Source organism: Mustelus asterias, chromosome 22 (genome assembly GCF_964213995.1).
Source record: "Mustelus asterias chromosome 22, sMusAst1.hap1.1, whole genome shotgun sequence".
NCBI lineage: Eukaryota > Metazoa > Chordata > Chondrichthyes > Carcharhiniformes > Triakidae > Mustelus > Mustelus asterias.
Genome location: NC_135822.1, coordinates 27,671,784 through 27,686,842, shown reverse-complemented (window position 1 = coordinate 27,686,842; position 15,059 = coordinate 27,671,784). Strand labels below are relative to the sequence as shown.

At 43.5% G+C, this 15,059-nt stretch overlaps 1 protein-coding gene across 6 annotated transcripts in view; it reads left to right on the top strand.

Moving 5' to 3' along the window:
• Positions 1-15,059, top strand: part of vps13d (vacuolar protein sorting 13 homolog D) — a 270,660-nt gene that overhangs the window by 32,897 nt on the left and 222,704 nt on the right. For all 6 annotated transcript variants that reach the window (XM_078239047.1, XM_078239044.1, XM_078239046.1 and 3 more), the window contains exons 12-18: positions 591-773; positions 2,957-3,087; positions 4,553-4,628; positions 5,122-5,301; positions 7,532-7,662; positions 10,765-10,897; positions 12,660-14,900. In XM_078239047.1, coding sequence (XP_078095173.1) covers positions 591-773; positions 2,957-3,087; positions 4,553-4,628; positions 5,122-5,301; positions 7,532-7,662; positions 10,765-10,897; positions 12,660-14,900 — 3,075 coding nt within the window. The remainder of the gene's footprint in view (positions 1-590; positions 774-2,956; positions 3,088-4,552; positions 4,629-5,121; positions 5,302-7,531; positions 7,663-10,764; positions 10,898-12,659; positions 14,901-15,059) is intronic.

The following is a 15,059-nucleotide window of genomic DNA, read 5'->3' as shown; positions in this document are numbered from 1 at the left end:
TTTCTCATAGGAGTGACCACAACCAATTAGAATTAAAATCCACTGTTGATGATTGTAAAGTTTAAATCTTTTTAATATGGCTGATCACCATGAGACAGCATAGTGGCCAGCACTGCTGCCTCACTGCGCCAGGGACCTGTGAGAACATCTTCAAAAGCCTCCTTATACCTAAATTTGTAACAATTCGATTCCCGCTTTGGATGACTGTCTGAGTGGAGTTTGCACGTTCTCCCCATGTCTGCGTGGGTTTCCCCCCACACTCCAGGTTAGGTGGATTGGCCATGATAAATTGTACCTTGGTGTCCAAAGATGTGTAGGTTTGGGGGATTAGCCATGACAAATGCGTGGGGTTACAGGGAATGGGGAGGGGTTGCAGCCTGGGTAAAATGCTCTGTCGGAGAGTTGGTACAGACTCGGTGGGCCAAATGGCCTCCTGCACTGTCGGGATTCCATGATACCTATCATGATCCTTTTTTTAAAAAAAACACACGCTGTGAAATTGTGAGTAATGTACAGTGAGATAATTGGTATTATGTTGCATAGTTACTCTTTAAAAATTCAATGGACAACTTTTTTTTATTGTTTGGTAGACACTGATGAAATCTTTGACACAATGACTGACACATCGAGCATGAACACATTTACAAGGAGGGACCATGTGTTTGTTAAACTGAACTTTCTGCTACAAAGCGGGACTGTCAGTTTGCTCAAACATGACAAGGAGATGGGTCTTGCTGAGACAGAGACAGCTTTTGTGGAACTGGAGTTTTCAGGTAATTTGCCAACCTACTTGGATTGAGAAGATTTTTGAGAGCTACTTGTGGTGAATCCTCCATTATATAGGGCATCACAAGCATCGTCACTAAAAGAAAGAGGGAAACCAGGATAAGGTAAACATAGTGCTTATGTGATGCCAAGCTTGGGTTTTAAAGCTTGTGGATGGCAGTAGAAGAGGAAAACAATTATAGCGAAATTATACTTCTGTTAAAATATTGCAGACTACGTAAATTTCACTAATCATGGAGTGAAGGCCACTAAGCCCGATTACAGGAGAAAAGAAACCTAGGAAATAGGAGCAGATAAAGACCATGCGGCCCCTCAAACTTGCTCCACCATTCAACGAGATCATAAGTGATCTATCTCAATGCCATTTTCGTGCACTATCCTTATCCCTTAATACCGTTAACATGTAGAGTTATCTATTGACCTGTGTCTTGAATATATTCAATGACAGAACCTCCACAGCCCTTGAGGGTAAAATATTCCAAACATTCACCACCCTCTGAGTGAAAACATGCTTCCTCATCTCGTTCCTGAATGGCCTACCTCTTATTCTGAGACCGTGCCCCCTGGTTTTGAACACCCCAGCCAGTAGAAACATCCTTTCTGAAATTAACTTGTTGGATCAGCTTTCCTGCTGGGGTTCCTCAAAGGAATCCAAATGTACCGTAAACAGCAAATTAATTCTTTAAATGCTAGCCATTGTCTGCCTACCGTTATACCTATTCATGCAGTTTTCCATCTACCACAGCCAATTTGTCCCTCATACCTTCATAGTTTCCTTTGTTTAGATTTAAGATCCTAGTTTCGCATTGAACTACATTATTTTCAAAGTTCATGTGAAATTCTATTATATTATGGTCACCCTTCCCTAAAGGCTCCTTTACAATGAGATTAATAACGAGCTCTTTCTCATTGCACGATGCCAGATTTAAAATAGCCCGTTTTCTAGTTGGTTCCTCAACATAGTGTTCTAGGAAACCATTGTTTATACATTCGAAGAATTCACCTTCCAAGACATTGCTGCTGATCAGGTTTCCCCTGTCTATATATAGATTGAAGTCCTCCATGGTTACTGCATTGCCCTTGTTAATGCGTCTCTATTTTCCTGATTAATCCGTGCCCTACCTTACCACAACTATTTGGTGTTCTATAAACAACTTCTACCAATGTCAGCTGCCTCTTGCTGTTTCTTAGCTCCACCAAAACTGATTCTACATCTTAAACTTCTGATCTAAGATCCTCTTTTACTAATATACTGATGTGATCCTTTCTCCTTTTTGCCTATCCTTCCTAAATGTCAAATATTCTAAAACTGTCAGTTCCCAGCCTTGGTCACCCTACATCCACATTTCCATAATGGCAATTCGATCATACCTGTTTCCTTCTATTTGTGCCATCAACTCATCCTCCTTGAAGTGAATGCTGTTTGCTTTTAATTCTCTCTTTTTGTTATTGCCACAACCTCTAGCATGATTGCTGGTGCACTCATGAGTTTATATGCTGTGTCCCTGTCACACTCTGATCATTATTTCCCTTATTGCTACCTTGTCTTCATGCCTTGTCCTCTCTCTTTCATGTATCACACTATAAGACATATGTCTCACTTCATCCTTCCATTTAGTTCAAAGCCCTCTCTACCCCATCCCCAGTTACATGGCTTGCCAGAACACTGGCGGCAGCACTGTTCAAGTAAAGACTGCACAAGTGCCAGTACCCCTTTTCTCCCAGGTGTGGCTCAGTATTTTGCTTGGTATTCTGTGACTAATGTCCTAATCAGTTATGATAGGGTGTGTTAGAAGGCAGTCACCCTAAGGGCAGTCTGAACTGAGGAATGCAAGAAAGAAACTAAAGGGAAAGCCACTCTATAGTGATACGCCCAAGATTGAAAGGTCAGACATGCATCTTTTCTGAACTTTTATTAAAAATTCTCCTATCCCCTTATTTTTCAGTACAGTAGATTTTAAAAACAGAAGCAAATTTTATTAGCTCAGATTAGAAAACCAGGGGAGGAAGAGGATGGATCATACATTGGGACATCAGATAACCATCTCACCCAGTTTGTGTTGAGGGATCTCTTGCTGGTCTGAAAGTGCAAAAATGTGCTGCTCTGAAACATTGTATAATCCCGAGGTGGGAAAAAAAACCATTACAATACTTTCTCTACCCATTTCAGGTGTGAAAATCGGTGTGGAGTCCTCCCCTCGCACAGAATCTTCGCTGCTCTCAATGCAGCTGGGAGGCTTGTTCCTGCGAGACTTGGCTACACAAGGATCCTTATTCCCTGTCCTTGTCTCAACCAAACCGGTAGGTGTCAACTCTTGTCAGCTCTGTTTGAGTTTATAATTTCCCCATCTTTTCCCCGTAACCCTGCAAATTCTTTCTCTTCAGGTAGTTACGCAATATCCTTTGGAAAGCCACAATTGAATCTGCCTCCCAAACAATTGCTGAAGCCCCTTGTGCCTGGGGATCTGTAAATTCTTGTTAATCTATTCTGCACTCTCTCCATTGCTTTCACACCCTTCCCAAAGTGTGGTGACCAGGATTGGACACCATACTCCAGTTGAGACTAAACCAGTGTTATATTTGGTTTATCATAACTTCCTTGTCATTGTCCTCCATAACTCTGTTTATAAGGCCCAGGAACTGCTTTCTCAACCTGCCCTGCCAACTTTGTGCACATGGACTCCCAGGTATCTCTATTCTTGAATTCCTTTTGATCAATAGGAAGTATTTCGTCCCTCCCAACAGTGGCAGGATCTTTGACAATCGCGACCTCACAGTCTGGAATTCTAATCTAACTTCCTTATCCGTTGAATGATCTCAGCTCATCTTCAAAAGCCTCCTTATACCTAAATTTGTAACAATATCTTTGACTGACTCTTGCATTTTTCCCCCCCACTCCTATTGGTGTCAGCACCTCTTCTTTTGATAAGACTCAGATTGTTTAACTATGCTAAAGTCACTATATGCATAAAAGTTACTGGTTAATGCACGACTGGTGCACTTATTGGCTCGTGCTGTATTTTAAAAAGGTTAGCTGAGAAAAACGTTAATACAAGACATCATAGAAATCATAGAAACCCTACAGTGCAGAAGGAGGCCATTCGGCCCATCGAGTCTGCACCGACCACAATCCCACCCAGGCCCTACCCCCCACATATTTACCCACTAATCCCTCTAACTTACGCATCTCAGGGGCAATTTTAACCTGGCCAATCAACCTAACCCGCACATCTTTGGACTGTGGGAGGAAACCGGAGCACCCGGAGGAAACCCACGCAAACACGAGGAGAATGTGCAAACTCCACACAGACAGTGACCCAAGCCGGGAATCGAACCCGGGACCCTGGAGCTGTGAAGCAGCAGTGCTAACCACTGTGCTACGGTGCCGCAACATATGCAGTTGTCCCAGAAAGTATTCTTCTTTTGATCATTTATCTTGATTTTATTGTACTGTGTGAGTTGTAACTGCATAAGTTGAGTCTATCAATGTTGGGTTGATTTCCAGGGACTGGATCAGAAGATGTTATAGAATGATGAGACCATTTATTTTGTGCTTTCTTTACTTAAAGATAATCCTCCTTGGTATTTCCAGTGTTGATGTCCTTTTTTTGGGAGAGAGAAATGAAGTGCGCCTGCAAGACACAATTGACTTTATTTGAATTAACTCCTGTTGTTTTATCCAAATGGAATCATAGATTGGTAGCTGAGGAACCAGAACTCCATGAAGAATCTAATCTATGTGTGTGACTCCTCTTTGTTTTAATAGGAAAAAGATGCTGCAAGTTTATCTCAAACATTGGGTATGCACTCCACATTATCTGACGCAACTGGTATGCATCCAGGTGAGGCATATGCTAGTGTACTTACTTTCCCTTTTATTACTGAGGAACATAGATGAACATAATCACCAGAAATGGCCAATTTAAGCCGAGTCCAGGAAGGCTTCTACTTAGACATGCTCCATCCGGAGTTGTCATGAGGGAAGGTTAAGGGGAGAAAATCAATGCATGAAGTAAATACAATATGACTCTGACCTGGAAAAAAATTTATTTAAACCAAAAATTCTGTCGTGCTAATGTTAGGTTTTCTCTTCGTTTTTCACAACTATTTTTAAAGGGTGGTGGAGTATTACGAGTGCCTGAGTATTGGGGCTGTTGTGGGTCTTCTGTATTCAGAATTTTGCATCTTGATATTCAATACAGCATGTCCAACATAGCCAATTTCCACGAAAAGGAGAAAGTACTAATGCTTGAGGTCATTTGTGAGCATCATATTACCCAATACGAGGACTCTTTTTTATGCAATTGGTCTAATTTTGCTTGTTATATTTTACAGCTTTTGGGTCTCTATGTAAGATGCCGCCTGTGTTTGAAATGATTTATGAGAAAAATCCTGTTCGGAGTAACTATGAGAGGAGATTGGAAGTCAGCACTCGGCCTCTGAACATCATCTATAATCCTCTAGTTATCAAGAAAGTTGCAGATTTCTTCTACAAAGGCAAAGTGCACACCTCAGGTCAGAAAAAAGTAAATTCAAAAATTATTTCCAAATAGACAGATGGAGAATTATTTTACATTTCACATTTTCCAACAAGTAACCACTTGTGTTTGCAGTTGAGAGCTTTTACAGCCAGGGAAGGGAAAAGTTAGCTCATTTTCCCACTCCCAAGGTGGGGACAGTACCAAAGCTTAGCCATAAGACACAAATAATCTGACAACACCCAACAGCTGTCTCAACTCTCCTGTTTGTCATTGGACTCCTCGTTTAACATCTGGTTTTGAATCAATTCCAATTTCTCCTCACTAAATCTGTTTATGTTGAAAGCCATTATCTTTGGCCCCAGATGTAAACTCTGTATCTTTGCCACCAATTTCAGCCTTCTCCCCAGCCATCATCTTTGATTGTTAACAGCCTCAATTATTCAACTCACTGTTGAGTTTCATTCAATCCCATATTCTCCCTATTGCAAAGACCACCTATTTCCACATCTGTAATATCTCTGTCCTTGCTCTAGCAGATGTGCTGCTAAAACCTTCGCAAATGTCTTGCCATCGCCCGACCCAACTATTCTAAGCTCTTCTTGCTATGTCCTCACTCTCCATAACTTGTGTGTGCCCAAACTTCTGCTTTCTGTATCCTATCTCATACAAAGTCCCACTCACCATCGCCGCTATTAGCCCGCCAATGCTTCACAAGAATGAACATTTTAAATGTGTTTAATCCCTTCACGACCTATCTCTGTATCTCTTCCAGCTTTACAACTCCACCCTGTATTTGTTTTTAGTTTGGCCTCTTAATTTCTCCTTTCACCCACCATTGACATGCCTTCAGTTACTTAGAGGCATATGCTGTGGAATTCCCTCCATTAGTACCCTGCTTAAAACCCACTCTTTGGACCAATCTTTTTATTACCTCCTCCGAATATTTCCTTTGGCTTGGTGTCTGTTGATTTCTCAACGCACTGCAGCTTTTGGGTTAAAGGTGTAAAGTAAGTACAAGTGGTTGTTGTTGCAATCCTCTTTAGTTACATCTTGTTAACATTTGCTGTCGTTTATACTCAATGCCCACTTGTTCCATGTGATTACCAGCACCTGTAGAACCGTACCTCAGTGAGAGTACACAGCTCGGAAGGAAGGATGAAAATTTGGAATCAAAAAATTATATTTTAGACTTTTGTTTTAATATTTGGGTCTGGGGTAGTAATGGTCTTTTGTCTGATGCCTGTCTTTACATTGCTTAAGAAAAGGGAAGAGTTTTGAATAAGGCAAATGGAAGAAGCCAGGATGCAGATAGTGTTCTCCCATGACCTGAACTCCAAAAGCAGTAATTAGAATCATCATAGAATCATAGAAACCTTACAGTGCAGAAGGAGGCCATTCGGCCCATCGAGTCTGCACCGACCACAATCCCACCCAGGCCCCATCCCCACATATTTACCTGCTAATCCCTCTAACCTATGCATCTCAGGACTCTAAGGGGCAATTTTTAACCTGGCCAATCAACCTAACCCGCACATCTTTGGACTGTGGGAGGAAACCGGAGCACCCGGAGGAAACCCACGCAGACACGAGGAGAGTGTGCAAACTCCACACAGACAGTGACCCGAGCCGGGAATCGAACCCAGAACCCTTGAGCTGTGAAGCAGCAGTGCTAACCACTGTGCTAACCACTGTGCTACCGGCGAATTAGTTGAAACTAACTGTGAAACTCCAAGATAATTTCCAAATGGTTCTGTTTGGAATAAACAGAATACCAATGTGGATATTTTCCATTTCGTACTTCCAATAAAATTGCCACAATTTTTTTTGTTCTTGGTCTATTAGACTTGTGCACTTATTTGGGCAATAGGCGGCACGGTGGCACAGTGGTTAGCACTGCAGCCTCACAGCATCAGGAACCTGGGTACAATTCCGGCCTCGGGTGACTGTGTGGAGTTTGCGCGTTCTCCCCATGCCTGTGTGGGTTTGCTCCGGTTTCCTCCCACACTCCAAAGATGTGCAGGTTAGCTTGATTCGCCATGCTAAATTGCCCGTTAGTGTCGGAGTGGTTTAGCAGGGTAAATATGTGGGTTTACGGGGGATAGGGCCTGGGTAGGACTTTTATCGGTGCAGGCTCGATGGGACGAATGGCCGTCTCCTGCACTATAGGGATTCTATGACTCTAATATACAGGACCTGGAACTAGCACAAATATATCTTCAGGCTTTCCTCCGGAAATCATGGCTTCATTTTTTTCACTTCAATAGGTTTTGGCTATCAGTCAGAACTGGAATTACGGGTAGCAGAAGCTGCGCGACGGCAGTACAACAAACTAAAGATGCAAACGAAGGCAGAGATCCGACAAACCATCGACCAGCTACTGGTGGGCGAGTTCATTGTAAGTTGGACAGTTGTATTCTGCCTGATTGAGCAGAACCATATAATTTTCTAAAATTTGCTGCACTAATTAATGGGAGTGTGTAATTTAAGCAATTACTTGCAGTATTACTCCACCTGCATTCTAAATACACTGCCTCACAAACTCTTCTCATCGGACGCATTGTTCTGAAATTAAGGGATACATTTTACGATTTGGTGAATCATGTAACAGACCTTGTCAGTTGGATTGGTATTCGAAATTCATAACCTGCGTTGCTTTCAATTGAATAAAATTAATGGATTCTAAATCGTGCCATCGATGGTGGTTCGTGCCTGAATTCCCAAATGCATTCTCATCATGCAAACTTCTGCTGCAGGAGCACTATATTGTAAAATTTAACCCAAAGACTCATCGCCCTTTATCTCAATTCTTTCCAAAGTCTCAAAGCTGTGAAGTCACGTGCCTCTTTTGTTCCCCACCCTCGACAATCCAAGGCTTTTGAACCCAAGCCGAGTATCACCTACTACCTAAGCACATAAGAAGTAGGAGTGGGTCATTTTGGAGTAGGCTGCCATTTCTTTCAGTAAGATCAATGAAATCTAGTTGTGGCCTTAACTCCACTTTCTTGCCGTGACTTTTCACCATGCCCTTGATTCACATAACCCTTGATACCCTTGTGGGTCAAAAATCTCTGTCTACAACCTCTGCCTTGAATGTACTCTGACCCAACTTCTACTGCTCTCTGGGCAAGAGAGTTCCAAAGATAATGACGCTCTGAGAGAAGAAATTCCTCCTTATCTCTCTCTCATGTGGGAGAACCCTTATTTTGTAACTGCGCCTCCAGTTCTAGATTCCCCCACAATGGAAAACATTCTCTATCCTCTCCACATCTACTTCTCCCCCCCCCCCCCCCCACACACACACACACACACACACACACACACACACACACACACACACAGAATCTTGCATGTTTCAAGAAGATCACCTCTCATTGTTCTAAGCTCCAGCGAGTAAATAACCAACCTGCTCAACCTTTCTTTATAAGACAGCCCCTTCATCCCAGAAATCAGCCTAGTTCTCTGAACTTGCTCCAATTCAAATAAATCCCTCAAGTCAGGAAACTAAAACTATATGCAGTTCTAGTCTCACCAATGCCCTGTGTAGTTGTAGCAAGACTTCCCTACTTTGCTCCATTCCCCCGTTCAATAAATGCCAACATTGCATTTGCCTTCCTCGTTTCTTACTGCACCTGCATACGCATTTTTTGTGATTCGTGTGTAAGGACATCCTACAACTTTCTTCATCGTATTGACTCTTGCTGGTATCCTGCAATGTAGATCATTGCCTTCCACCTTGGTTTCTCGATAATAAGCTTCTATCCCATATGCTATTGCTGTATAATTTACTTTGTGCTGCCACCTTTGGTTGGTTGTGTTTCCAGAGACCTGATCACATAACATGCAATCATACAACATCTGATCGTATGACATCTGCTTATAGTTTGCAAATGTTATTGCATTATTGCCCCACAGTTTTTAATGGGACCTGCACAAGTCTTTGTTTCTGACTTAAAACTCTGACATTGATTGGACCTGAGGTAATAAAATTGATTTTCAAAATCAGACATTTTTGTCAGATAAATGGTCTGTTCAATGTCATTGCTCAGCTTAATTTATATCCTGACATTCAGAGCAGGGTTAACATTTGTGGCCATGATTTTAATAGTTAAAAGTTGAGTGACTACCAAATCACTTCCAAGTGCAGGTGAGCGTCAGTGCAGATGAGCCTGAATTGACCAGAACATTGGTAATAGGGCTGATGAAATCTCATAGGCTAAACCAAACTCTGGGTAGAAAGTTAAGTATTTGTTATTAAAACAAAAAGAGAGTGGCAAGGTTAACATCCTGCTTTCTAAATGTCAGCTGATGACTAAAACATCTTAAGCTGCTGCATCAATGACCTTCTTTCTATCATGGCTAGAAGTGAGGATGTATTCTGATTACTTAACAGCTTTCAGTTCCATTCACAACTCCACAGTTATTCAAATAACCTGTGCCTCCACACAAAAAGACTTGAACAAATATCAAAATTGGGTTCAGAAGTGGCAAGGAACCTTTGTGCCACCTAAGTGCCAGACAATAACCATCTTCCAAAAAGTGAAAGTCGAACCAGCTCCCTTTTGAAGTTCACTAGCACCTACCATCATCAAATTCCCCACCTCCCCATCCCATCCCAATCAATATGTTGTGGTCACCATTGACCAGAAAGATAGCTGGACTGCCTAATGCAGTGGCTGCAGGAACAGGTCAGCAGCTGGAAATACCTGCAGTGAGTGACTCACCACCAGACCCCCCCAAAGTTTTTTCGCCATCACCGCAAGGCACAAATCAGAAGTGTAATGGAATACTCTTCTTTTACCTGAAAGACTGAAGCTGCAACAACACTCCATAAGTTTGACACCAGCCAGAACAAAGCTGCCTGCTTGATTGGCACCACATTCACAAACATTCACTCCCTTCAGCACTGACAGTAGTAGTGGTGTGTAGCACCATCTACAAGATGCACTGTGGGAACTCACCAAGGCTCCTTAGACAGCACCTTCCAAATTACCAGCATAATGTTGTCTTTCCTGTGACGATGCACCAGTTACATTAACACCTGCAGAGCATATTATAATAATGATTCAGTTCTGGATAGGGGCAGCTACCATAGTACGGAACTGATCGTATAAGGTTGGGCTGGGAAGAAATTTGTTTTTAGGAGGGAACCAATTAATTGAATTAAGTATTACTGTTGGTTTCCTGGCCAAATCTCAACCAGTCTCTGACTTGCGAGAAGTGAAAGTGGATTGGCACAAACTACAACTACAAGGTACAGGTTGTTTGCAGCAGGACCCAGGAGACCAAACTTCCATAATGGGGGATTTCTGGACAATCAAGGAATTGTAATCCAATTTGTGCTACAGAAGATCATACAAAGAATTGGGAATTAAATTATTAATCAGCTTAAATTTTGCATCACTATTGACACTGTCAGTAAGGTTTCAGCAGCAGGAAATGGAAGGTAACAGCACTATCTAAAGAATTTAATAATGGCAAATTTATTTTCTTTTTTTAGGAAAACGACAAGCGCTGGATGATGAAATTAGATATATCTGCTCCTCAGGTGATTTTTCCAGATGATTTCAAATCCCCAGATTCTGTGCTGGTAGTTGTGGATCTGGGTCGAATTCTGCTGACTAATTTTGGAGGTAATTTTTCTTCAGTGAAGAGATCATTAACCACAGTATCTAATAAGTTTGCCTTTGTAAGAATCATTTGAAATTCATGGTAACATTGTGTGTATGAATGCGCAATTTAACAGATTATGAGCTATCCACTTGACTTGGGGTGGCACAGTGGTTAGAACTGCTGCCTCACAGCACCAAGGTCCTGGGTTCAATCCCGTACTCGGGTCACTGTCTGTGTGGAGTCTGCATGTTCTCCCTGTGTCTGCGTGGGTTTCCTCCGGGTGCTCCGGTTTCCTCCCACAGTCCAAAGATGTGCGGTTAGATTGGTTGGCATGCTAAATTGACTTTAGTGTCAGGGGGATTGGTATGGAAATAGGGCCTGGATGGGATTATGTTCGGTACAAACTCGATGGGCTGATGAATGGCTTCCTGTACTATAGGGATTCCATTCTACATCTGCTGCCATAGTACAGCCAGAGGCCTGTGGTGGGTCAGATAATGGATTATAATTAGTGGAGGTGAGAAGGGATCTCACCTACCATCTGGAGAGTGTGTGTGTGCCCCCTCCCCTGCCCCCATCACATCTTTTAAGGAAGGCCCACCAAATTAAGTCCAAAACAGGCACATAACTGGGCAGCGGCGATTATTCCCGGGTTTGAAAGTCCCACGCACTGAGAGCTGCTGGCCAATCAGAGGCCAACAGCTCTTCATTGATCAGCAGTGCCATTTGGGAGGGTGGTGCCTGTTGCTGGTACTATACCCACGCAAGGCTTAGGATCTTCCATTCTCCCATGGACCCAGGCACAGTGAGTGATGGCAGGAGGGAGTTTACAGGTGAGGAGATTTGGCAGAGTGGGCTCTCCTCTGCTCCCCCCCCCCACCCTTTCCTGACCCCAATCATTGAATGGCATTGAATGCCTTTGAACCTCTCCTTTCAATTGTTCTTCCCTAAAAGTGCTTGCTCATTCTGAGTATGGTTCTGTGGGTGTTGGCAGCCATCTGGTGCCTCATCCAAGTCATCATTCTTCAGTTAGGGGGGCTTTGCAGCTGAACCTGGCGGCGATCAAGAACAGGGACTCTGATAATCATTCTCCCATCGTGTATGCCTTCCCATCAGCCCAGACAGTTATTTTGACTCTTACTTCCACTCAAATTGAAATTGGCTAAGTCAACACACAATGGGGTTTGAACTCCAGATCAGTGAGTAGGACATTTATCTGTTGAGCCATCAGGTCACCCAAAGGTAGAGTAACTGAGACTAGAAACTAGTCTCAGTTAGAAACTAACCCAATGGAAGAAGTCTACAGTTGAATCCAGAATTGGAGGCAAAACAGATAACAGATCGGTAATGTCTGACTAACATCAGTTACAATAGAGAACACCTTTAGGGACGGCACAGTGGTTAACACTGCTGCCTCACAGCACCAGGGACCCGGGTTCGATTCCCGACTTGGCTCACTGTCTGTGTGGAATTTGCATGTTCTCCCCGTGTCTGCGTGGGTTTCTTCTGGGTGCTCCGGTTTCCTCCCACAGTCAGAGAGATGTGCTGGTTAGGTGCATTGACCCGAACAGGTGCCGGAATGTGGCGACTAGGGGAATTTCACAGTAACTTCATTGCAGTGTTAATGTAAGCCTTACTTGTGACTAATAAACTTTAAAATTTATCAATACCCCGAACTTCAACATGTGAATCTAAAACCAGTGTCAATTCACTGTCAAGAAAACTGCTACCTATTCTCAATGAAATCAGTACCACCTTTAATTTAATTCTTTGTATCTACAGATGAGCCAAAAGGTAGAGCCAATGTCGGATTTTCAGTCCAAGACGAAGAGATCAGTGATGATGAGTACAAGACGCCACTAGCCACGCCGCCCAACTCCCCTCCTCCAGAGCCCGATGCTGACCCCGAAACAAAGACCCCAGAATTCCTGACATTAGGATTTACTGAGGAGCAACTGCAGCAACATTTTATCAACAATAAGCTTTATGAGAAATACTCGCTGTCCTTTATGGACATGCAGATCATGGTAGGGCGCGTGCAGGACAATTGGAAGCATGCTCAGGACAGTGAGGTTGGGCCAACGCACGTTGTGGAGAAATTTAATGTGCTGTTGCAACTGGAACGGCGGTTAATGTACACCTCTGACCCGAATCGCCCTGGCGCCATGCTTTCTGGGACCTTGCCTGAGCTTAAAATACACGTAAATGAAGATAAAATCACGGCATTGCGCAACTTTATGTTGAGGGTGACCGCTTCCGAGGTACAGCAGAAATCGGGTGAACAGCAGACTCTGCGACGAGAAAAAATCTTTAAGAAAGTGGACAGCCGAGGCAAGCTGCTGGATTCGAAGATGAGCCTGACACAGAGTGTGATGTCACTCGAGCAGCATACTCGTGAGGTACTGGTCGAGTCCAAGCTGCTCCTGGCAGAGTTTAAAGTTAATTACATGCAGCTGGGGGTTGAGAGTTGTGGACGATATATATCTGTGTTGAAGGTTTTTGGCATTAATTCCAACTTTGTAAAGAGGCCCTACGACAGTGAAGTGACGCTAACTGTACACGGGTTGTTGCTGGTGGACACGGTCCAGACTTATGGCTCTGACTTTGACTTGCTGATGGCTTCACACAAAAACTTGAGTTTTGATGTTCCCACAGGCAGTCTTCGAGATAGTGGAGCACAATCCCCTGCCTCTCCTCAGCCCTTAGCCACTACAATAGTAAATGGTACCTCACTGGATAAGAATAAAAGCACATTGCATAACTCTTCAGCATTGGGAGCACAAGTACCTGCGTCCTCTCCTGCCCAGGACCAGGACGTCCTGATTAAACTGGAATATCAATTTGTGAGCTCTGATTGCCCTTCTATGAACTTGGACAGTTCCTTACAAGTCATGTCCCTGCAAGTGAATAACCTGGACATTATCCTTAACCCAGAAACCATGGTAGAACTCATCGGTTTCCTGCAAAAGTCCTTTCCAAAGGGAAAAGAGGACACAAGCCCACAGCCTTCATTTATTGACCCAGCAATGAGTTTTGAGGAAAGAGAGTCTATTCAGTCTACCTACGATCAGAACACGCAGGTGGCAGTAGAAATCCATCGGCTCAATGTGCTGCTCCTCCGGACTGTTGGGCTTGCAAGTGGTGAGAAACTGGGGAGGAAAATTGCTACGGCTAGCATCAATGGCACAAAGGTCAATGTTTCCATGGGCAGCCGATTTGAAATGCACGGGTCTCTTGGCTGCCTTCAGTTAGTGGATCTGACCCAAGATGAAGTAAAGAACCATTTTGTGGTAAGCATTGGAAATACGGAAGCATATGAGGCGGTAAGTGACTTTGGGTTCTTCCGGTCTGTCTTCATGAGGTCTGAAGCAGAAGTGAGCCACAGCGAAGCGCTGAGCTTTAAGTTTGTTGAGCAGTCAGAAGAAGAGTTTTTGCTGAATCTGCACATGGCGTCTTTACATTATAACCACTCGCCCAAATTTCTTAAAGAGCTCACCTTATCCATGGATGAACTTGAAGATAACTTCCAAAACATGCTGAAGAGCGCAGCTTCCAAAGTTTCCACTGTTCTGGTGAACAAAACGGCAGAGTACAGCGAAATGGTCTTGCTCTTCGAGAAACCACGGAAGTCACGGGAAGTGTTTGGTTTTGAACTTGAAGATGATGGAGATGGTGGGATGGAATCTCCTCAGCAGAACCCAGTAAAACTAATCTTGAACATCAACATTGAGTCGCCAGTGGTTGCAATCCCACGGAAACCCGGAAGCACGGAGTTGCTGGTGGGGCACTTGGGCCGGACCTCCATCCAGAACTTTGTGACTGGTGAGGACGATTCTGGGAGAAACCGGCTGCAGGTGGAAATTAAGGACATTAAACTGTATTCCCTAAATAACAACACGCGTAGCTGCAGGCCAGAGGCCAGTGAATCCCCTCGGCCAGGTTCAGGTGCTGCCAGTGTCTCCAGCCAGGAAGAAATGCACTTCACACGACAAGACTTCTTCGACTCTGTGCACAAGGGTCAAGGTCAGTTCAAGGTCATTTTTGTTTTAAACAAGCCGAATCTGAGTGTAGTCACAGTTCCCTGAAAGGCTCAGTTGAGTAGTGCACTACCCATTGTGGGTATGAACCTTACAGATTTAGAAGCTCTCACGTTCAATCCATAGTTTTGTGCTACATGTAAAT